This window comes from Poeciliopsis prolifica, unplaced genomic scaffold (assembly GCF_027474105.1).
Source record: "Poeciliopsis prolifica strain line A6 unplaced genomic scaffold, Auburn_PproV2 SCAFFOLD057, whole genome shotgun sequence".
NCBI lineage: Eukaryota > Metazoa > Chordata > Actinopteri > Cyprinodontiformes > Poeciliidae > Poeciliopsis > Poeciliopsis prolifica.
Window position 1 is genome coordinate 2,499,791 of NW_026562432.1, and position 26,030 is coordinate 2,525,820.

The 26,030-nt window shown below is 39.0% G+C and overlaps 1 protein-coding gene across 1 annotated transcript in view; it reads left to right on the forward strand.

Moving 5' to 3' along the window:
* Positions 1–21,185, forward strand: part of tshz3b (teashirt zinc finger homeobox 3b) — a 43,834-nt gene extending 22,649 nt beyond the window's left edge. The window contains exon 2 of the mRNA XM_055060105.1: positions 15,918–21,185. Within this exon, the coding sequence (XP_054916080.1) occupies positions 15,918–19,567 (3,650 nt within the window). The 3' untranslated portion in view covers positions 19,568–21,185. The remainder of the gene's footprint in view (positions 1–15,917) is intronic.
* Positions 21,186–26,030: the final 4,845 nt, after the last annotated feature.

Consider the following 26,030-nt stretch of genomic DNA (forward strand, 5'->3'; position numbering starts at 1 on the left):
TTATGGATTCCACAGACATATAAGAAACCAGCACCAACACAATACACACACATGCACTCACACCAGACTTCTGAAAGTACGTGTGCTCTGTGTATGTTTGCGTGTGTTTGGGTGTACTGTATGTTGTAAATTGCACTAATCAATTGTGGCCTGTGTCAAGGCATGCCAGACCTGTCTGTTTTACATTTGGTCGGGGTTCTGGTGTGTTTGTGCATATGTGTGTATGGCTGTCACGTGACATCCTTCACACAGCTCCTCCAGCTCCCACTGGTGTGTCTCCAACACCAGATACTGTCGGTTTTGATGTTGAATGAAACTTTCGGGTTTTCACATGGAAAATCTTCCCGGAATGAATCAGAGCATGAATTGCCTGGTTTTACGGGTTAATTTTAGGTTCTATATGAGTTGGTAGATCTTGAGTCATGGAGAAGAAACACACCCATACCCACACATTACTGATGTATTTTTGACAATATTTGCTTAGCATAAACTTTTTTTTCCTCATACTTTAACATGATCTTTTGGCCTAATTAGCTGATTAAAATTGGTGCACTCCTTAATGGCTTAAGTCATTACTGCTTTTGTATGCTTATCCCGCTGCTAGTCTAAGACGCCAATAGTCGGCTCTTTGAAACTGAATACCCACCATACTAAAACACACATGGCACCCCGCGGCTAAGATGAAAGGTTCTGGTGCCTCAAAAGGACCAGAAATCTATCATGAAGAATGTCTGCTGCCATACTGAACGGTACCTTGACACTAGCCACATGGTAAAACTACACAGAAATGTTGTTACTCAATAGCTTCAGCTATCAGGCTTCATTTTAATTGCACCTTGTGACATAAATTATAGTGAGATTCCTTAGATTATCCATACGCTAAAACTCAGGTTTACCCCTATTCTTTGTTACATCATTCAAGCTACTACACAATGAAAGGGGATGTGTCTATGTATACACCTGAAGCTGCGAAGAGTTACTTTGTGCGTTAGCAGTTTTGGTCATTTCGTACACAACTTGTTTAGGAAATTGGCTAAAATACCTTACTACCAAGCCTAAGGAACTGCTTGCAATGTTTAAGTTCATGGATACATAGTGGTTCATTGCAAAACAACAAAAGCAGGACTGATGACATGGTAACGTGTAGATACAAAGTGCTTTATCAATTGGCAAAGCGTCAAAAGAAAACAGAATGTTTTAGAAGAACAGATGTTTGATGTATTGTGATGTATTGTGTGTATTATTGCATTGTTGATCTTCTTTAAGAAGCACATAAGGATAACATTTTATTCCATCTTTTGCTGGTAGATGAGTGGTAACATCAATCAACTGGTGGGTCTTACCACCAGATGCATGAAACTCTTAAAGTCCAACTCTTCAAGAGGGGAGAAGCATAGCCAAGAGTGGCTGGCAAGAGACAGTCCAGGCTGGGATCCACTGCTGGGTGCTGCCTTACCATGGGCACAAAACTCAAAGTAAATCCTCCCTTCTTTGCTGGAGGTTTGGATTTAGGATTTTCTCCATTACTCTGAGAAGTGTGGTCCGTGCTAGTATGCCACCTCTATATCTTGTTTATTAAAGTCATAGCGTCATCATCTGACGAAATCATGTTTTATGTAGCCTGGTTATTTTGCTGCAAACCAGCAGATGGAAACACACTTAATTATTATTATTATTTTTTTATTTTATTTTTTGCAGTATTTTGAAAATGTTCTCAAAATTCACCTAATCTGCAATTTATTCATTCAGTTTTTTTTTTTCGACATTTCAAAAGTTTGCTTAATCTGTCTGTCTATCCGTCCGTCCGTCCATCCATCCATCCATCCGTTCCTGGACCAGAAGTGGGGAACACCATGAACAAGTTTCCATCCATCAGAGGTTGAACAGATACATATTCACTCATAAAAAAATGAAGAAAACTAGATGGTGAGCTCCTGTGAAAGTACAGTTTTGAGTAATGAAACGGAACATGGTAAATTCTGCACCATTGATTCAGTTTGTGCTCTCTATTGAGAATGGACTGCATTGAGACAGGACATGAAGCAGCGTGACAGCAATTCAGCAATCACAAAATCAGTGTGAAACCTTTAAAATCTTTGTAACATTAATCATCTTCAATACTTAGACATGTTTACTGTTACCGATGTAAGTGTCCAGTCAACTTTAAAAGCTCATAACTGTGTGTCAGCTTAACTGTGTTTTTAAACTGAAACCCAACAAAAACAGGTTGGTTAGTGTGTGTTTGCACATCAAAGCCAGAAAGAAAAAAAAGTGTGCCTGTAACTATAAGCCTCATTAAATGAGGCTCGTACATGGCTCGGTGCTGTAAACATGCTAATAATTCTTAATGACATTCTCTTACATTCATATGCATGTGAACTGTAGACCATTAACCCCCGAAGTCCCATCCTGCTGTTCATCAGCACACGGTGGCCACCACTGCAGGGTATGGGCTCTCTGTTTTTCCATTAATACCCAGAGATTGAAAGTAACATTAGCCGATAAAGCTGGGGCTAAGATGACATATACACCATAGATGGAGGAATTAAAGCCTAATATAATCATTCGGCCTTGCATAGGGAAAAAAAATAAAAAAATCACTCATCACCGTGCCCGACATTTTGATTTCCGATCTCTGGCACGGCACACAGGCTGGACGAAGACTGATTTCTCTTTTAAGCAAAGAGATTCTTAAGTGATTTTCTCAAAGGGTTTAAACACATACTTTAACCTTGCGCACAAAATGATACACTTCAAAATAAATACACAACGTATTGATTTCATAGCTCTTAGAAAGGCAGTGTGTAGGTGCGTTCGCGCACGAGTGTGTTTTAAAGCTCTCCATCCGGCTGGTTATTTTCAGAGCAAGTGGAGAGCACATCAGTTTTTATTAGATTAATAAATCACCTTTGTTGTCAATCAAGCAGCAGAGAATAATTGGATATGGTTGAAGCCTTGTGTGATGGATTATAAATCATTCAAGATTAAATTAAAAGATAATGCACAAACTTAATGGTTTGTGTTTTGCAGTCTAAATTGCCTCAGAGCAGCCCTGTTTTCCCGCTTTATTGGGAGCCGTTTCTCTTTCCCCCAAAAGCACTCACATTTTACACCTTTTTATAGCCCGGCCTGTTCTGTTCTGTTTTACATATTTCTCTTTTGCTCTTCTTAAAACAAACACGCTTTTAGATCAGGTTAATTTTGTTTCCTTTGTCTTGTGCACATGGACACTTTACATCAACGTTTGTTATTTGGCTTTCTTTTAGCCAGTGGGACTTTAATACAATCATTTTAATTAAATAACAAAAATAGATATTAATGCGTTAAAAAGCTTATTGGAATTTTTTATTGTTTTCTAAACACTGGTTCTGGCCATTAAGCGTTTCTGGTACCCCTGAAAATCTGACACACAGTGACATCTTCAAACAGCAGAGTTAGATGACAAAGCCACTTATCTCATCATACTGGAGGTTAATTTTTTTCTTTAAAAAAACTGCCCAATGAGACTCTGGAAAAACCTATTGTTGTGTTCAAGGTGTGTTGAAAGGAGTTAGCCTGTCAGTGAAGAGAATATAATTACTTTAGACATAAAATACTGTTGTTTGTTTTCATCTTTGAATGGTTTAGCACCGCAACACATTGAAGATCTGCTGTTATTGTATCAACCTTCCAGAACCTCTCAGGTCTTCTGGTTCTGGTGATGCAGAGCAGACTTATCAAAATATAATAATTATTATTATTATTTTCTTTTCTTCTCTGAAGAGTTTTTGCGGCGCTAGTTGCTTGTATTTTTGACAATAGACAGACAGGAAAGAGGGCAAGGAAATGTCGCCGGGACCGGGAGTTGAACCCGCAACGTCCGCGTCGAGGACTGAGGCCTCCAAAAATGTTAACACCCTGTGCCACCACAGCACAGTTAATTTTTAATATAAAAATAAAAAACATAATATGACAATATGACCCTTTGCACCTGATGTCACTCTCTCCATCACGATGGATGTCCAAACCTCTGCTCTCCTTTAGAAAGCCTGTCAAGCATTTTGCTTTTATTTAGTTGATTTCACAGTAAAAATGCTCACAAGGTGCTGTGCATTCGGCTGCACAAACAGACAAGGGTCAAAACCAAGCTTGTCATTTTATTTTAATGAGGAACAATACAGCGATGAATAGCAGCCAACAATCATAATGACTGGCAGCTCTTGGTGTAACCATGGATTTACAGCGAACACTTTATATAAGGTAAGAAGATAAATGTTCATATACTTTATAAATATGATTAGAAAGATATCAAATATTGCATTATCAAGAACATACCGTCTAACAATGCCACGCCATCATGTATGGAACAAAAGACAAGCATTTTTTTCACATTTTCCTTCTGTACATTTATAAGGCTGCTCTGGTTTAAGGGGAAACGCTGTTTATGACATAGTGACATAAATCATGAGGTGTGAATTCGGGAAAAGTCGGTAATTTCATCAACACGTCAGGCGGGAGGAGGTAAGGGCCGGTTTCTAAGTTAGCTGTTTCAGGCTTCTGTAAATAACGCCATCTATGAGCCCCAACCATAAATGTTATATCATGCTTCACTGATATAACCTGATTGCGTTCACAGACAAATTAGCTTGATTCCAGCAAGAAGAAACAATGAATAAACTGACAAAAATAACTTGGAAAAACAACGGTAGCCACTCAGTTCAATACTCCCGATTCTCACTTCTGATGTAGATCATGACACTTGAAATGACGAAGAGTCGCAGTTCCAAAGGGTCAATACTAGGGTATCCCCTTTGTTAGGAATTCTATTTGAACCTAAATAATGTAATATTATCTGGAAGTCATCTGGCTAATGCCTCAAGGCTTCATGCTAATGTCTAAGCAACAAATAAATGCAAATCAGTCTGAAAAATAACAATACAAATGGGTTGATAACTATAGGGGAAAAAAAAGATCTGTTAAAGCACCCTCAGTAAAATGCTTGGCTCCCCCTTAGCACCTGCAGAAAAAAAAAAAATAAATGAAAATTCTGGAGCCGCCACTGGAAAGACGAAGCGCAGAGGCAGGCAGCAGGAAAAACACAGGGAAAAAGAGCTATATCATGTATATTATCCTCCGGCCGGTAAATTTAAGGGTGTCCGTTTGCGTTGGAACAGACCGGGCGTTATCATAATCGCCTGCTGCCTACTTGACAGGACCTTAAACTGATCCTGTCATTTTATTTACACCCAGACCATTGTGCGATTTACTCCGAGACGCACACGCATGCTCACACGTACGCAGACACTCCCACCATTCCTGACTTTCCCAGTGAGCCCGGTCTGCTGGGCTGGATGACATCTTTTGATCAGAGCTGTCCAAAGAGATCAGAGCAGACTGGCAGGTAATAGATACCTAGCAACTAACCAGACTGCTCTGCAAAGAGTGTGTGTGCTTTCAAAAAGGTGCACACATGGATACGTGTTGCAGAAAAACAGAAATTTCCTCTGTTTTATTGTCCTTGCAGCATTTTTTATTTTTTTTTTACATGTGTGAAAGCATAAAGTACAAACTGTTATTTATGTGTTTTTCCTTTCTCTTTTGGCCAATCATGCTTACTGTCAATGAGACTGAGGAGGAACTGTGAGAAAAATCAATAAATTAAAGAATAGAAAGAGAGTGAGGTCAAATAAATGCATCTGTGTGATCTGATCAGATCTGAGATGATGAAGGCAGTGGGAGAATGAATTAAAGTGGAGGGCTTTAAAATAACCAAATGAGAGATGATGGAAATGATAAATGCTCCTCTGCCCTGCTTGGCTAACTCTGCACACCCCTACTGTCTATTTCTTCTTGCCAAAGTACAAACACAGCCACATACTCAAATTCAGCCATCCATCTGTGTGTCTCCTGTGACGAATGCTCGTGACCCCAGGTTGCCCCAGACCCATTCAGACAGACTGCTCTGAGCGCAAGCTATCTGACTAACAAAGAAGATCCAGAGAGTAATTTACTATCATTCACCCCCTAATAATATTTATGTGGCGCGGGCAACACATCGTCTATTCGCTCAAACACTAACAGACTGATTGTCATCTCAAAAGAAGTGAATTAAGTCATTTGAATCTCAGAAGGTTTCTGAAAAATATTGACCTTCTTTCTAGCTGGCCGTTCTCTAGCTGTGCCTGAAAATATGCCTGTTTATGTAACATTCTCTGAACTGCTGGTCTAGTGGTTACCAATATTATCCTGCAGCAAGAAAGTACCATGTATGGAGCTATATTGGGGCTGTAAAGTTTGTTTAAAAGAAAATAAAAACTGAAACTGAAAAAGAAAAGACTTGAACCTGAAAAAAAAAAGATTTGAAACTAAAGAAAAAATGTCTTGAAACAGAAAAAAAAAGAAACTGAAGAAATGTTCAAAACTACTTTTTTTTCAGATTCAAATTTTTTCCCCTCAGTTTAAGATTTTTTTTTTTTTTCTTTTCAGTTTCAAACTTTTTTGGCATGGAGGCAGAGGGTGTGAAACATGACTGATACACTCACTACAAAAGCTGGAAACACAGTCCCAGCTGATGCATTCAAAACATCATTGAGATTCTTTGTGTACGTGATTGGTTTTGAAAAATAACATGCTTCGCTGATATAACCCGCTTATGTCAATGCACCACATATGAATCGGTGGAAAAAATATGATGTAGACCAGGGGTGGGCACTCCTGATCCTCGAGGGCCGGTGTCCTGGTCCAACACACCTGAATCCAATAGCTGAATCACCTCCTAAATGCAATCAAGTTCTCCAGAGCCTCGCTAATAACCTCATTATTTGACTCAGGTGTGTTGAAGTAGAGATACATCTAAAAGTTGCAGGAGACCGGCACTCGAGGACCAGGAGTGCCCACCCCTGATGTAGACAAATAGTCAAAATCGTAGTCCATGTTTAACATTTCCCACGCTGTCAAAGTGAAGCAGATGATCTGCTGCTGCTGCTGCTGCTGCCTTCTCAAAGCTCTACTTACCTCAGCCTCCTCTTCTGACGCAGTGATAACAACAGCCAGGCGTCATCTTATCTCACAGGGAAACTGAGAAATGGAAGCCTGTTTACAGGTGTCTGTAAAAAGTCAACATAAAATGTCAAAAACAAAGACATTTTTGAAATTGCTAAGTTCACTTCATAACTGGTGTATTGTCCATTGCCCCCAAAATGTTAATGGGACATCTGCAGAGTTTATTGAAAAAGAAAACCCTACCAGAGTCAGAGTGAGCGGTCTTCAGATGAACATTTAGGACTCCTTTATCAAATGAGCTGTACAATTATTCAAATCTCACTGAAATATTTCAGTGAGATCTAAAAAATATGGCCGTATTGCTTCAATAACATTTTTAATGACCTTTCTGTGTTTGTGTGAATATAAATTTATATATATATATATATATATATATATATATATATATATATTTTAAATTCTTAAACTATAACTAATGTTATTTTATTTCTCTCTCTCTTAGTCCCAAACTGTAAAACAGCTGAAATACTGACTTCCTTTAAATCTTGACTAAAAACCCACCTGTTTAGAATTGGATTTGAAACGTAATCAATTACAAATTTAATGATGGAACTTGACTTAATGTCATGTTTTGATTGTTGATTCTATGTTGCATGACTTTGTGTTTTTGTGTTTATGATGTAAAGCACTTTGAAACGCCTTGCTGCTGAAATGTGCTATACAAATAAAATTTGATTGATTGAAATACACTCAGGCTTATTGCTACTGGGTGTAAAAGTGACAGAACTAAAAACTACAGATGCATTAAAAAGGCAGCATGCTAGTGTTGCACTCTAGCATTCTTATATAGAGCAGCATGCTTCTTACTCTGCATGTGGCATTTTTACAAAATAGCAACTGTACTAAAAATAAATGCTGTTCTTGTATGAACACACACACACACACACACACACACACACACACACACACACACACACACACACACACACATCGGCATGTCAGGATCTCTCTAACCCAGACATGCACTCTTGTGTAGGCAATGTACGGACAGCATGTGAATATGTTGTCAGGAGCCCCCAGCTGAGTGGCATGGGGAGATGATTAGCCAGGCTAACATGTCTCCCTCTCTCCCCCAAACCCTCTCACACACACATACATGAGTGGGCAACAAGCTACATCTGTGTTTCTGAATAATCAGAACCAGAGACAGATGCGCTTTCTGCTGCCATTCTGAGTCTGAGCTGCTGCACATGCTGCTAGCATGGCTGCTGTTTACTGCCTTAAAAACAGAACATCTACAATAAACTGCAGAGACAAATCCAGAGCAAAGCTACAGGTTTGTAGCAACACTTGCACAACTGAGAAGTTTTTCATTTTTGTTACGGGAGAAATAAGAGTACTTTTCTTTGTTAGATAGAAGTTCAAATGACATTTTAATGTTCAGTTTTATTTTTGTTTACAAACCTACAGCCAGAAGTTTACCAAACGATTGACCCAAGTCAATCAACTCAATGGCAACGCTTCCAAATACTGAGGAAAACTAGGACTGTTGTCAACTTATTGTCACTGTTTATCACGTTTTCTGACTCCTCTTGTGAACTTATTTCCAAACAACTGAAAATCAATCTAGCCACTTCTTTTTGTTGTTAGGAGACTTTTATCGAGAGAACGCTCTGCGGCAGGCTGTTGTAAGTGAGCAGTGAGAGCGGCTATTAGCCGCCGTTAGCTTCTCCTTCTTCCTCAGCAGCTGCATTCAATCTGACAGTTCAACTCAACACCAAACCTTCACCAGTAGCCAGAGCACAGCAGACCCATTCCACTCCATGTTCACACTGCAACTCAGTCACAAAGCTGAGTCATGCTCTCATCAATGCTCACCAGTCAATATTGTGATGCTCACATCTCCAACTCATTACTGACTGAGTTTCCACCAGGCTGGATGGGGAGGGAGCGTTAACACAAAGGGTTAGCATATGTCAAATTGTTTTTGAGCTTCATGTCATGTTATTCCCTCATCAAAAACATTCCTGGAGTGTTGCTTAGATTCTTTCATAAATGCTTGAGAAGTCCTTTAATTCCCAAGACTATCCAGCAGCAGTTTAGGAAACTTTTGGTGGAACTACAGCATCTGAGCTTATTATAGAAGATACTTTACAGATCAACACTGGTAAAGCATTATTAAAGAGTTAACAGAGGAGCCATGTTGTGATGACTTCTTGAGGGTGGAGTTTCAGAAAGAATCTGAAAAGAGACAGAGGCCCAAATTTAAGTCATTCAAACACAAACTCAAATTTCTTGTAAGTCATGTTTGATATATACAGATTTTTTTATAACAACTGAATGCATTGTGTGCCTAGAAAATACAAAACACCACCCCTTTAAAAATCCTTGTTTACCCAACTCTTGGAGTTGCAACAAAATGAATAAATACTTAACACAACGTACTACTGTAAGTTTCTTTTATCAGCTCACACATTTAAATTTAAAATCTAAAGCAGGCAAAATGTATTTGACTTGCAGAATAGAAGTTAGTAGACACAACTAAATGTGGCTGAGATGTTTGATGGTGTACCTACTGTTGGCTGGTGGGTTTATGGACCATAAGAGGTCGGAGTTCATGGCCTTTATGAGTTTATTGAACATGTTTCATTCCACAGTTTGGTTGTTTTGACCTGCTTATTACTGATGGGAGCTGATTAAAGGGAAACATGACTGACTGATCAGCTGACTGATTGGTGCGTCTTTGAAAAATACACACAGCAGGTCCTAGAGCTTCCAGCAACACGACTCTGCAGTGGACGAGGAATTGCTGCTCTCGACTGTAGTGATGCTAAAACTCTGTTGCAAGTTTAGAAAGTCATGTTTAAAGAAGCGATTCAATTCGTCAGCCATCGCGGTCGATGCAACACCTCTCACAACCTGCAGCACACCTCATCAGTCCTGAGGCTCTCGCACCAAGCGGCACACTCACACACATACACACGCATACACACACCCATTAAGTCCCCCGACTAATATGTCTGCGCATGTCAAATCACCATAATTAAGCATTATTGATCTCAGATTCAATTAACTTTATTAACGTGGGTTGCACTGGTGATTAGAGAGGGTTGGGGGGGAAGCGAGGGTGAAGATTAGAAGATCTCAGCGGGTTGGACAACTTAAAGCGTAGAGCACTGAAATTCACTGGGAAAGGTGTAAGGAAATTTGTCTCGGTGTGACTGGAATGTTGTGGCTTTTGTTTCACAAAAAAAAGAGTGATGTTTCTTCACCTCTGGTTTTTCTCCTTCTGTGGAACACACACTCTGAGAGAAACAGCTTGATCCGAGCTGAAGTGTAAACAGGCAGCGCTGACGTGCCTGTGTGTCTGATAGGGCTGTTAAGTGGTTATATAAGCATGATAAACGGTTTCCTAACATCATAACATCTGCAGAATGCTAAAAGATTTCCTCCCTTTATGGGCAGACAGGAACACAAAGATACTCAGCTTCATCATAATTACAAGGGTTTTTGATATCAGTGAAACTCTAAATCTTCCAGGTTGGATTTTGTGTTATCGAATTAGCAGAAATGTTAACTTTGTAGTTTGAGTAGAACCCACTGAAATCCTTGCAGCTTGAAAAGAGTTAGCTGTTTTTTACTTTCTCTTTTGCTTTGCTGAGCATGATTCTCCTGAGTTTGAGCTCCAACGTTCATCCTCTCTCCTGCTGACTGTTCATCAAGAATTCACTCCATCTCTCTTTGCACTAATTAAAAGAGCACCTGCATACCTGGTGTGTTGGCTCGCTCTCCTGCTGCTTGTATGCAGTGTGCCTCTCCATGTTTAGCTCAGGATTTTAGGTCGTGGTGTTGTGAACTTTTCATTCTGGGCCAAAGCCAGAGGCCTTCAGGGGATCATTTCTGCAAGTCTTTCTCCTTCTTCAGTGTTCACATATCTGTGATTTCTTCTTCTCTTGGTTTAAATCTCTGTACAAACACTTCACTACTTTCTGACGAATGAGCAGCTTTATTCATGTTGCATTTTCGGGTGTGGAGCATCAGAATGTTTATGGCCAGGATCAACATAACATATTTTGCTGGATGATGAACTGTCACAGTCATCATTGTGCTAAAAGAAAATGTTGTTCTGAGGCCATTTTCAAATAATGTAAAAAAAATGCAGAATAGTTCAAGTTTGGCTTCTCAGAAACCAATAAACTTTCATTTAGTAAAGAACACACAAGAGTAGAACTGAAATATATTTGAAATATCCCAAATAAAATAACCAAAAGCAGTAAATAAAAGGGAAGTAAAATCCATTTACAGCAGAAAGTACAAAAGAAATTGCGCTTCAAACAATATGATTCTTCAGAATGGAAATTATGGATTTAACTTTAATTCATCATGATATATATATATATATATATATATATATATATATATATATATATATATATATATATATATATATATATATTTTTTTTTTTTTTTTTTTTTTTTTTTTTTTTTTGACAAAACTGCATAGGAAGTCTCGTCTGCAACAGAGCGTTATTGAAGTCAACAGCATGTACTCCTGATCATCTTTAGTTAGTGAACAGTTTGTTAATGTGTGAATCACTGAAAGAGGAACAGGAGAACAGGAGAAAATAAATTTATTGTTTTCAATTTGATCTGCCAGTATCTGCTGAAGATGGCTGATACTGATTTATGACAGTGATCGGTGCATGTTTAGTTAAATATCAGAAATTTGTTAAAAAAACAATAAATAAATAAAAAAATACCTGCTTTGATATTACATTAAATAATTTAAATTATACAGTGGGCCCTCGACTTCCAGTCATCAGCTGATTTGCAAACCTGGTCCCTGTTTTGTTTTTTTAAAATAAAAGACTTAAACCATTTCCCAGAATTTCCTCCCAGATTATAGTGTTAAAATTTGTAACACTATAATCTCTCTCCCTCTTTCTCTTTCTCTCTCTCTTTTTTTACATGAAAAAGTCCAGAGGGGAACCTTTGCATTCAAATGTTTCCGGTACACTTCTAAATCTGACGCACAGGCAACATCTGTAAACAACAGTGATTGATGATAAACATGCTTTATTTGGTTCCTTTGGAGGTTAATTATTGCTTCAAAAACCGATCTGATTGGACACTGGAAACGATTATTGATGTGTTCAAGTTGTGCTGAAAGGAGTTAGCCTACCTTTTGTCTTCCTCCTTGTTTTTTGCTCATAAATATCACACGCTTGCAAGCATAGGTATTCAGGGCAAAAGTAGCATTTCAATGGTAAATATGTAGCAGCAGCACATATGTCCCAAATGCTAATGTTAGTGTCCATAGTTCAAATATGAAGAAGTTCCATGTGTTTCAGGATCAGGAGTTCCTGAAACACTGGAAAGTTGTATGTCTTGAATAACACTTTGCTCCAGAATAACAGAAACAATAAATATTATTTTTAATACGTTTACTTACTCTGTTTTAGCAACAAAAATGTTTTTTGAATTGAAAATGTTCCTTATTTGTCATTATATTCTTTGAGAAAAACTGTGATGAATTTGACTGAAGTAAACTCAATGGGAAATTTTAAGTCAGACCCTCCACTATTCCTGACACTATTTTACTGAATTGCATATTTTTATCTCTCAAAATCAAAACAACAAAACCTCAACTTCTACTGTATTTCCATAAATGTGTGTTTATAGGCAAGTCATGTAGTAGTTTGATTATGTTCTGTCAGCCTGCATTATCTCTGTCAGATTAATAAAACTAAAATAACACGTTGCAATGTGGGGCTGAGTGCTTTATACAGAGACTCACAGAAATAAGGTAAAAAGTTTGAGCTTCACGATGCTGCAAACACCTTCCACATTTAAACTGAGGACGACTGGGAATGAAACCATCAGTTCTCTAACTGACACATGTTCTACCTTCACAGCTGTGAATGTAGCAGAATACAATTATATACTTAATAAAATGACAAAATATTCCAGAGTGCGTCAAAAAGAATAAGTCAAATGCCACAGCTCTATTATAAATTTTAATACATAACTTGTGACTCATACTTACTTATCTTAACAAACGATTTTAAATCCAGGCCAAAGTTTATCATACTTTTGACTTCCTCCTTGTTTTTTGCTCTTAAATATCACACACTTGCAAGAACGCAGATGTCTGCACAAACATAAATAAACCCATGCTTTGTTCTCATCACACAAACGTAGCTCGTTGGAGCTGCACTGTGAGTGTTAAAGGTGATTCCTCAGTGATGTTTGTCCTCAGCTGGAGCGCCGAGCCGCTGCGTTCCACTGTTTCCTCAGTCACAGTGTTATTCTCTTAAACAGCTGTCGTTTTGGCTGATGCAGAACAGATGGCATGTACATGAGGGTCTCCTCCGCTGCACGTATGTGCAGGCGGCGGATGTGTCTTTGAGACAGAAGGCGAGAGAGAGAGAGAGAGAGAAAGAGAGCTCCTGAACAGGGTGAAGCATGAAAACACAGTAATCTGTGTATTGTCTACACCAGTGTTGATAATGCAGCAGAAATGGATCATTGCTGTTTTGAGTAAGCTGTATTTCAATGCCATAAAAGAAAATTTACATAAATGCATCCAAGCGATCATGTGTCATGTGACCCAACAATTTTTTAGAAGCTGTTCATAGTGGCTTGTTTAACGCCTCTCAGATGGATCCTCATTGTGAGACTGAATGCTGGAACAGATTGCATGTTCAACAGAGAAACTGAATGCTTGCCTGGAGGCAAAAAGTTGCTACAGTACAACACATGTACAACTGGTGTGTGTGTGAGAGAGAGACTCTGGGGCTCTGGGATATCTGTCTGTGTATGCATCTGTTTATCTCACGGCACTGTTGTATCATCGCCGATGACAACGGAGGACCTGACAATGACAAAGGCACGTCTATGTTTTGTTGCTCATGCAGCATCAGCTCATGTTCAACCCGGCACAACCTGATAGACGCTAGCTGGCAGCCTGCACCGCTGCACTGTGTTCACACATCCGGAGTCAGACTAGAACCATTTGAAAATCCTGAGTGAAACAACCATAATGTGGAATGTTCAATTTATGTTAGTAGAAGAAAAATCTATATCTGTTGTTTCGAAAAATAATTTTACAGTTTTGTATATCTCCCACTATTTTATTTTCTGGCTGCACTCCCAGCAGAATGATTTAAATGCAAGTAAATGCAAGACATGTCCATCAAGTGCAGCATATGGAAGCAATATACACCTATGCTTCAGTAGGTTCACAGTTATCCTCTTTTCACCACAGACATAACAGATGCAAATAAGTGAAAAAACATTTTTTTGAATACTGTTTTTATCATTTAATTTCCCACTTTTATCAAAACTTTAAGAACATCTCACTGGAGGACTCTCGTGAGAGCAACATTTCAAAACCAATGCGATGCTGCAGATTGTAAAATAGTGGAATGATGTGTACATTTTAAATTCATTCATTTACAAATGTGAGATGAGATGAGCAAATGATGAATTATAATTTTGAATGTTTTATTTATTTTGTCAAGACAGCAATTGTCACATTTTTTTTTCTCCAGCATGAACATTTCTATCTGCTTTCAGCATATGGATTTTTTTACCCATTTAACCTAACCCAAGCATCTCTGGTCTGCCAGAATGGCAAGCAATTCACTATAAAAAAGCTATAATTGACAGTAATATTAGTAAATATAGGCAGGTTTTTTCCACTAAGCCTGTGCTTACAGCGTCAGGTAAATGTGGATAAACTGTATCAACACATAGAGATGCTTGGCGCTCTGAAGTTCTCCTTGGAGCTATTCTGGTTTTGCTTCTCTGCTCAGAGTTAGAAACAAGTACAACCTCTGGTTCATATTTAACACCCACAGAAAGCATTGTGGAAGCTCCCTTCCATGTATACATATACGGTTAGATGAATGATGACAGGAGCCACTGATCGTCACAAACCCACCGGTTCCACATGCCCATCTTTTTGCTTTTTTGCTAAGAAGAAGAAGAAATACTTCTTCAAAGTGCTAAATCATACAGAGGTTTAAGTATGAATGTTACTATGTTTGTTTGGTTTCTCCTTATTGCATGAGCATAAATCATTTCTCATCTGATGCTGTTTATGACTTTTATACCCCTAACAACAAAACTGAACATCCAGAGATTTACCAAGATGCGAGGCTGTGATTTGTCTTGATACTTATTTTTCTCTGTGCGATTTCCATTGTAATATTCTTAAACTAGAGGGATTTGAATATAAATTGAAAGCTTCAAGCCCTCTCCCTGAAGCTAAACTGTAAATAATAACCTAAAGTTTCTTTTTTTCTAATCTTTGGTAATTGAAGCAAATGGGTTTTACAGGGAGAGATTTGTCTTAGGCAAACATACATACATTTTTTTTTTATGTATATATATTATTATTTACGAGGAGGCGAAGGCTGAGCAGTGTAATGAGTGAAAATGCATGCTTAATTTAAATGGCGAGTGTGTCTGTTATGGAATGCATTAGAGTCTGCAGAAGAAGCGTAAGACATATTAATTGACAGACAGGAACCGCTGTCTCCGAGGTTGATACAAGTAATTTATTACTTCAGAAACGAATGTCACTGCCAGAATGTGCTTCATTAATTTCAAATTTAGTTTTAATTTCAAGCTGTTGCCCCTTGAGAAGAATAAGGTGGCAAGTTATGTTTGAGAAGACATTTTTTCACTCTCCTACATTTCATCATTCTTTTTTTATCCCTCAGTTTCTCTGTCTTTATTCCTTTTCACCAGTTTATTTTGTGTAATACAGAATTCAGGGGTTGGGGATTGCAGAGCAGGGGAGTGATATTCTAAATATTGGAAAATAATGTCTGTGTAAAAGTGTATCAAAATAAATACTTAGAAAATTTGTATTTTTAGGAAGATCCTAACAAAGTTCTGTATTTGTTTTGCTCTCTTTGTCTGAACAGCTTATGTCCCCGACGATGAGAAAGAAGTAGCCTTGTTGGACGAGGACCTTGATGGAGAAGACTCTGCTCAAGAAGGGGAGGAGCCTGCAACCAAGCTCCTATGTCAGGACAAGGATTTCCTTTTCAAGGACAGGCCAGAATCCACTGGGATTCATGACTCCCCTAATGCGGCAGACTTTTCTGGTCAGGACCTGGACAGTGAGTCTCACTTGAGTGAGTCCTCAGACAGAATGTCTGATTTTGAAAGCTCCTCATTGAAAAACGAGGATGACGTCCTTCTTTCTAAAGACCTTTCCAACGAATTGTCCCCCTCCTCCTCTTCAGCCGTCATGGCTGCAACCAATGCTGCCGCCTCGGTAACCGGAGATGAGGCAATATTGGCTGCAACAAGTTCTGTGGCTGACAGCCTCGAGAAAATGAAGGCGATTTACACTTCCTTCCTGAGCAATTCCTATTGGTCGACACTGAATCTGAACTTGAGTCAGCCGCCAGCAGAAAAGCCCCCTCGTAGTCACAGCAGTAGCAGTAGCAGCAGCAGCAGCAGCAGCTGTGGTAGCGGAGGCTATGACTGGCACCAGTCTGCTGTGGCTAAAAGTCTCCAGCAGGCTTCCCAGAACCACCACAACAGACTGAGCATGGTGCAACATCCCACAGTGGCGGTAACAACAGCTTCTACAGAACCTAACCTCTTCAGCACTGTTCAGCTGTACCGGCAGAGCTCCAAGCTCTACGGCTCCATATTCACTGGTGCCAGCAAATTTCGCTGTAAGGACTGCAGTGCTGCGTACGACACTCTGGTGGAGCTCACAGTGCACATGAATGAGACGGGCCACTATCGTGATGATAACCATGAGACAGACAGCGAGGGGGCTAAGCGCTGGTCCAAACCCAGGAAACGCTCCCTCCTAGAGATGGAAGGTAAGGAAGATGCACAAAAAGTACTTAAGTGTATGTACTGTGGACACTCCTTTGAATCCCTTCAGGATCTCAGCGTCCACATGATCAAGACAAAACACTACCAGAAAGTGCCTCTGAAAGAACCTGTTACACCCGTAGCCGCCAAGATCATTTCCTCTGCTCGAAAAAGGGCCCCAGTTGACCTGGATATCCCTAGTTCACCCGATTCTAATGGAGGCACCACACCGAAGCCAGCCTCATTCAGTGACACTAATGACATTCTGCAGAAGATTAGCAACCCGTACATTACACCTAACAATCGCTATGGACACCAAAATGGTGCCAGCTACGCCTGGCAGTTTGAATCCAGGAAGTCACAAATCCTCAAATGCATGGAGTGTGGCAGCTCACATGACTCACTGCAGGAACTAACTGCTCATATGATGGTGACAGGGCACTTTATTAAGGTTACCAATTCTGCCATAAAGAAGGGCAAACCAATTATAGAGTCCCAGGTCCCACCATCAAACTCTTCAGTTGAAGAAAAGGTCCAGTCAGTTCCCTTGGCTGCCACAACGTTCTCCTCTCCACCCGCCCCTGTGCCTCCTCCAACTAGCATCTCACCAATGGCAATGGTTGTGGAAATTAAAAAAGAGGAGAAGGAAGAAGAATGCACCCAAGAGTCCAACATTATCAATGCCAATAACCACAACAAAGATAAGAGGACAGAAGTAGAAGACGAATCTGAAGAGAAGTTTGATATTTCTTCAAAGTACACCTATCTGACCGAAGAAGACCTGGACGAAAGTCCAAAGGGGGGACTTGACATTCTCAAGTCCTTGGAGAACACAGTGACCTCAGCCATCAACAAAGCCCAGAATGGTGCTCCCAGTTGGGGTGGGTACCCCAGCATCCATGCAGCCTACCAGCTTCCAAATATAATGAAGCTCTCTCTTGGCAATTCTGGAAAGAGCTCTCCCCTTAAATATATGTTTAGTGGTGGGGAGATTCTCTCCCCTACTGGCAAAAGTCAGCCACTGATTTCCCCTCCCAGCTGCCAAACCTCTCCACTACCTAAAAATAACTTTCAAGCAATGGAAGAGCTAGTTAAAAAAGTGACAGAGAAAGTTGCTAAGGTAGAGGAGAAAATGAGAGACCCCGGTATGATTGCGGGTGATTTACCTCTGAGGCGAACGACGCCCTCTCCCTGTGTCAGTGAAACAGAAGATCTAATCCGAGGAGAGTCGCCCAAAAGAAACACTGCAGAAGACTGTAAAACCCCAGAAAATACAAGTGTAGGGGAGGTAGAACAAGATGGAAAGGGAACGAATGAAAAAGATTCCAGTAGCAGTGCTTCCACAAAGGAGTCTGGGGAGAATGGAGTGGAGCCCACTGCTGTAACACCCCCACTGCCTGCCTCTCTGTGTGGCAGCACGGCTATTATCACAGACCATCCACCTCCCGAACAGCCGTTTGTCAACCCTCTCAGCGCTCTGCAGTCAGTAATGAACGTCCACCTGGGGAAGGCTGCTAAACCTGCCCTGCCCTCGCTTGACCCCATGAGCATGTTGTTCAAGATGAGCAACAGTCTGGCAGAAAAAGCAGCAGTGGCTTCCTCCACCCCACCAGCACACACCAAAAAAGCCAGTAATGGTCATTTAGATCGCTACTTCTACCAGCAACATTTCAACAACGACCAACCTATAGATCTCACTAAAGGGAAAAATGCTGATAAAGGAAGTAATGGTGGTTCTTTGGGTTCAACTACACTTTCTTCTACTAACTCCACCCCATCAATTTCTCCCTCTTCTGCTGTCACTATGACAAAGGCCTCCGCTACGGTAGCTTCCTTCATGTCCACGTCACCTTTGAGAGAAAATGCCCTGTCAGACATTTCCGACATGCTGAGAAACCTCACAGAAAGCCAAGCTCTGTCCAAGTCCTCCACACCGACCAGTCAGTCTGAGCGCTCTGACATCGAAGGTGCCACACAAGAGGAAATCGAAGATGTTTCACCTGCTCAGAAGCGCAAAGGCCGCCAATCCAATTGGAACCCTCAACACCTCCTTATATTACAAGCCCAGTTTGCTTCCAGCTTGAGGCAAACAAATGATGGCAAATACATGATGTCTGACCTGAGCCCACAGGACAGGATGCACATCTCCCGTTTCACAGGTCTGTCAATGACTACAATATCCCACTGGCTGGCCAATGTGAAGTATCAGCTGAGAAGAACTGGTGGCACCAAGTTCTTAAAAAATTTGGATTCGGGCCACCCAGTGTTCTTCTGCAGTGACTGCGCATCCCAGATTCGCTCACCGTCCACTTACATCAGTCACCTGGAATCCCACTTAGGCTTCCGTCTTCGCGACCTGGCAAAACTTTCCGGGGAGCAGTTGCTCAGTCAATTATCGCAGCAACACCATCACCAACATCAACGCCACACCAAAGGACTTTCTGAAAAACTCTTCTCCAATCTCCACCTATCCAGCCACCCGCTGCCATCCTCCCTCCCAACCTCTGTACCAGTATCACTACCGATCTCGCTCTCCTCATCCTTAACAACGTCTATGCCGTCAACTGAATCTCCATCTTCCTCTCCTGATGATGATGAAAGCGGCGCGGTCTACCAGTGCAAGCTGTGCAACCGGACATTTGCGAGTAAGCACGCTGTTAAACTTCACTTGAGCAAGACACATGGGAAATCCCCCGAGGACCATCTGATGTATGTGTGTGAGCTGGAAAAACAGTAGCACTGGCTTGGAACGATGCAAGACTTTTACAATGCAGCTCAACCTACTGCTGTGCCACTCTTTTGAGTTAAAACTAATGAAACTGCACAAAGATGCCATTAAACTACTGCTAAGAGTGTTGGCACATTGTTTTGTTTTTGTTTTTTAAACTTGAGTTTTTTTTTTTTGTTTCTTCTTGTTTGAGTTACATGTGAGGAAGACCTACTGCAGTCCGAATCTCTTGATTTAACCTCTCTTCTCTGACTAAAATAGATTCATACTTGAAGCATTTTTAACTAAAAAGATAAAGTTAAATGAAAGTATAAAATAAATTCTAAAATGGCAAAATGAGTTTTTTCTCTATTTAAAAGAAATTAGGTTTATTGATATTTTGGCTAAGCTGCATGCATATCAGTAAAACAATTTTGTTAAATATTTTATACCTACATCTGGTGCAATTTGTATGTTTTGTGTTTTTGAACTCCTGTCTGCGTGTTTTTTTGTTTTGTTTTGTTTTGTTTTATCCATGAGTCAACATTTAAAATCAAACCTTGTGCGTACTTCAAAAGATAAAAATATAAGAACTACTGTACACTGTTTTTACATTGCTTGTTTTCTAAACATCCGCAGTGATGAGTGTGAAATCCCAAAGTTTATTAAAAAGAGGATTCTTATCTAAGTGTCAGAATTTCACCCGAAGCTTAATTTTTTTTTTTTTTTTACTGGAAAATGCTAACAGGTCTTAATACAAACATTGTATGGAGAAGAAATAAAATGTAATATTTTGCTTTGATTGATCAGGGACCTATATAATTCAGGTCTATGTACTATATGTAAATAATAATAATAAAACATTCAGTTAATTCCTGTTTAAATTATGCATCATTTCTATATTTTTTAAGTTAAAAGGATTATGACTATTTGCTAGTGCATACTATATGAAGACAAACTTGTTTTGCACAATAGTTTTATAAATGTGTTATGTATCTGAAAACACAACAAAAAGGGAGGTAAAAGTGCAAATGTTTTTATTCCCAGCTCATGCTCAAAAAATTAAAATGTTCTTTTTTTTGAGGAAAAAAAGAAAAGATCTGAAACTGCTCTACACAAGCCCCCTGTGTGAACACTAAAAATATTAAAAGTTGTACAAAAAAAAATCTTACTTTACGAATATATTTCCTGTATAAACTGTTATTTAAAAGCACTCTTGGTTGTTTCATATTGTTGAATGCCTATTTGATTGGTCCTACTTTTTTTTTGTTCTGTCTAATTACTCTGCAGTGATTCCACACTGCAGCTTTATCTTTTTGCGATATGAAAGGTAACCATGGTTACACTAACCTCTTGAGTGACAAGTTCTGCTACATTTTTTGGCAGTTCATTTGCTGAAGTAACTGACATCTGCCAGAGAAATAATAATAATAATATAAAAAAAAGTACTTATGTGTAAAATATCGGCATGTAAACAGCACAGACACTGTTATGCATTCTGTGCTGTTTGTCTCTCTCTCTCTCTTTCTCTCTTTTCCATTTCATTCTTTGGTTTTCTGTTGTTGTTGTTCTTGACAATGAATCCCCATTATATGACTTCGTATAACCTTGTTTTCTACTGCAGCATTAAAAAAGAAACTGTTTTTTGCAATAATGTGCGTGTGTACATTCTGTGTGTCATGGCTATCAATTAGGTGTATGCTGTGCAGTCCCTAATGAGCACATTAGACTGGGAGTGTGTCAGCGTCTGCCTGTGACGAGCTGCAGACTAGTTTACAGTGAGTGGCAGCAGCGGGGCCGTGTGGGACACACACACACACACACGCATGCAGCCACACACACTTATATTTAAACATGCAAACAGAAACCATGATTTTTGACATGCCTGTAGCTTTCTCTATTGTGTTAGTAACTTAGTCTGTGAGATGCCAACAGATGCCTTCTTAGACACCAAGTCATAGGTAGATAGATGGATAGATGGACGGAATGACGGACAAACACATAGATAGATTGTATCAAAAGTTTGTAACGTCATTATTTCGTAAAATCTAAAAAGCAGATAAATCAGACTTTTAAAATTATTCATGTGACATAAAATTTTTGCAGACGTAGTGAAGGATCCTGAGAACCATAACGACAGCAGCAGACACAGGATATTGGGATTTGATCTCCCATTAACATTACACATAATACCACCTAAACATTTTTTCAAATCTTCATAATGTCATATGTTACGATATTTCATTCTGGTTTTGTTGCAGTTTCACTTATGAAGTTGCTCCTTTAATTAAAAATAGTTTGAGGATTATCGTCTCTTTTCATTTGTGAATTCCACGAGCAACATTTTCTAACAAAGTAACTTTTTCTTAACGTAAACTTTGAGTTGAGGTTCTGTTTTATTTTTATTTGAGCAACATTTTACACTGGTAACTTTACTTTTATTTAATTAAAATATTATCGAAGTAACTGTTTACGTGAGTGCATTCTTTTTGTACTCTGTGATTCAAACCCAAGACCCGGCGGCTGCACATGTTCACCATGATTCAGTCACACTGCAGTCAGTGAAAATCATGAGTTAGAGACTTAGACAATATGACAGGCTGTGCAGACAGACACCAGGTCAGGTATTGCAAGTTTTCATATCATATACAAACCACTGTGTACAATATGTTCATAAATCATATTTATAAAAACATCAATTCAAAAATGGTTGGAGATAATGATTTACACATCATCCTGAAAACCCATCTGTGTGGGTTTAACCAGTTGGGTTGTTCAGTGTAAAACTAAAAGGTTTTTTTTTGTTGTTGTTTTTTTTGTTTTTTTTTTCCCCAACTATGGATTTCTTGCATGAATTTAAGATCAAAATAACTTCAACACTTCCTTTTTTTATTTTGCAAAAAATGTTTTGCAAAACTTTGACGAAACACAAAACATTTTATCTGACATACAGAATCTGTTCAACAAATTATAATATTACTGAAAAAAAAATCAAGAACTTGATCACTAAATTAAATACATTACATAGATTATTGCACAGAGATGGATTTTTGAAAGACTTTATTTCTGTTAGTGACGAAAATTTTCCACTTAAAGTTAATAAAAACGAAACATATTTAGTAAAATAAATACATCATTAAAAACATTTATTACAGAAATCAAGTATCTTCTCTGCTTCACTGTAAAATCAAAACCAAATAATAACTTCTCTGGATTACATGAGAAATGAATTCATAAGGACCTGAATGGTTTCCAAAAGATGCATTAAATCTGTCGATTAGAGATGAGAAGTGAATTTATAGATAAAAAAGATCTCTCTTTTCTACAGGTTAACGCAAAAACATTCTAATGAATGTGGAAACTACACACATTACATATGCAAACAGCCTCAATAGCACCCAATCTACAGGTCTGGAAACCTCCACATACACACACTTAAAACACAAAGAAGGCACTCACACACACACATGCACACGCACACACACACACGCACACCCCCCACACACATTTTTGTCAACAGCCAGGTACAGGGACTTCATCCACAGTGACAAGGTGCCACAGTGTGTGAAAATGTCAGCCTTCAACAGTGCTGCCTGAAGTCTGGCACCGTATTTAAGGCTCTCATTAGCTTCAAAGAAAATATGCATTAGACTGAAGTGTAAAAAAGCCATTTTCTCTCTTGCAGTCCTCACAGCCATTGAACAAAAGCAAGGACTTATTAAGGTAAGAAACAAGCCAGCAGGAAGCAGTCGGCACACCACTGGTTCAGCTTACAGTCAAGGAGTTACAGAAACCTATTCATGATGTGCCCTAAAACGTCTCGTCAAGTACACAGAAAGAAATGAACCCAAATCACTGATATCGTATATGTTAGAAAAAAAGATGTATAATAAGGTTACTAATGCTACTTTGTTTTAGCATCAACACTTTGATTAGCGCATGAACAATACTCAGATTACATCACAGGTGATCTTAAGTTTGCCAAATAAATTGACTTATATTGGATTTTGAGAAAGTGCTAAATTTATGTTTGACACAAGTGCAACTTCCTTCTTCATGAAATGCAAACTGGAACAGAGCAGGATCAGATTTTTAGTAGTTGGAGGATTTCTCTTTGTATTGGTTAAAGACACTGAGACATTTCTCCCTCCTCTACTGAGCTTTGGATGGTGCTTTCACACCTTCCCAAACGAAAAGGTCGAGTTTGTTCTAGTCAAACAAACTGTAGTCGGATTAATGTGCGCTAAACAGGACTGGCGTGAATGCAGCCTTTATCAAACTGATTCATCAGTAGTGAACCTTTCTCGGGCACACAGAAGAGGTCATGGTCACTAAATAACCCCATCAACAAAAAGCAAAGCTCCTGAGGTTCCCAGAGAAAATCTCTCTTCCCCCACTCCAGGACTGTGGTTTGAGATCTACTCTGTGAGCAGAAGAAACCGAATTAAAGACAACAGGCAACCCTGGCAGAGTTCAACCTGAACTGGAAACAACCTCCAAATATTTATTCAGAAGAACATTGCTGTATGGAATTTTCAGGTGAAGAAAAACTGAAACATTCAGGCGCTTTAAAAGATTCAATAACACTTAATTGCTTAAAGCCGGCTCTGCCACTGAACACTGGTGATATAACATGAGTTTGGGAGAAGGTTCGGTCTGCTAATGTAACACATCTTCTTTGTGGTTCGCACAATGCAGCCGTCAGAATCTCCGAGGGACACGGTGAGAGACTCTGCCACAGTAAGCTGCTTACACACATTTGCAGAAGGTGTGCTACCGATTCAAATGGCTTCATCTAAAACAGGACTGGTGGGAATACAAGCTCAGTGGAGCCACTCCTCACAATGGAATCACAAAGCATAACACAAATAAAGCCAAGGTACAAGCAAACACACTCCTTCCACAAACACACACAGGAAGAATGCCCTGTCCATCCGAGTTCCTCTTGATTTCTTTTTTTAATCATGTTCCCTTTCCTTCCATTCTGTTCTTTATATAAGAACACAATACCACAGTCACAGACACAGAGTTTCCCTATTGACATAAGGCTCACAAGGCAATTGCTCATTGATTTACTAAACATTTTAGAGTCTATGGCTAGTATTAACAGTTTAGATTTTCTTACTCCATTTAGCATAAGAAAACTTGATATGCTAATATCCCTTTTGAGATTATTTTCATAGAAAGCATTTAAGGGCCATTTCCAGTTTTGGCAATAATAATAAATGAAATAACAGGTTATTTTATTTATTTGAAGCTGTTATATGATATATACAGATATTATATATTTTCATCTCTTCTATATTTCCAAAGCTAAATCTCAGAGAGATGTCCGATTTTAAATAGATATACAAAAGAAGACCCGAATATAAGCTATTGTCATTGCAGTTCCTACAATAAATTATTTACTTAACAAAACATCAGAAATGCAAACAGACAGAATAGTTTGGTATCAAAGTGATAAATCCCTCCAGTGTTCAGAACCACCAACTGGTGTTAGGGTGTTGAGAAATTTCACATTTATTGAGAATGAGCTCAAATTTCAGTGTAAGCAAGTCAAACTCATTTCATTTAATCTCAAATCATAGGTAAATATACTTTCTCAGTGTAATTCCTAGTTGGAACATAAGTTTGTCTGCTCATCTATGTTTCATGGCTTTGTGTTAGTTTCAATGTTACACACGAAGACTTATCGCAATATATTGTACACCGTTGTTTTGTATCTGGATTTTGCTTTTTCTTTACACAGCATTTTGTTTCTAATATATCAAGGGCAGAATTGATCTAATTCTCTGTTTTGGGTCTTTAAAGCAAATGATTGTCAGAATAGCTGCCAGTTTAACCTACGGTCAGCGCATTCAAGTGTGTTTGGATTTTGCTTCAAATTTGTAAAAATCCAACATTCTATATTCATTTACTATATTCAGTGAGAAGAGCTTTGCTGCTTTAAAAATTGAGAACAAAAGCAAATTTCACAACAATCTCGTGCTGTCATTCAGGTACAGCTTGGCATATAGTTTCTGTCGTGATGGCCTATCCTGAGATTTAAGTTTGAAGTAACTTGGCACTGCCAGGAACCAAGACAGCAATACACTGTGCTGATGTATGTAACATGGAGACATAGAGTACACAGCACACACCCGGATCCTGCCCTGCAGGGAGAAAACATTGCTGACTGTTCTCCAGTAAGTTGCAGGTTTTTTAAAGTTCCCTTAGATAAAAAAATAAAAAATAAAAATCTTACCGCCTCTCATGATTCATTTTAAAGTATTTGTAAACAATACTTCCCCTAGTGTTGCCCTCAGGTCATAACGTTTCCTGTTGTTTTCCAGAGTGCTAGAAAAAGAAGTGATCTCATTTCAGGTCCTATCAGAGAAACGTTTAGTAAAACTTGACTCAGTGCATGAAAAGTCAGTTCAGTTCCTCCATTACAATAAATAGGAAAATCATCGAAAGGTCCAACCAAGGCAAAATATGCACAGGAAATAATTCA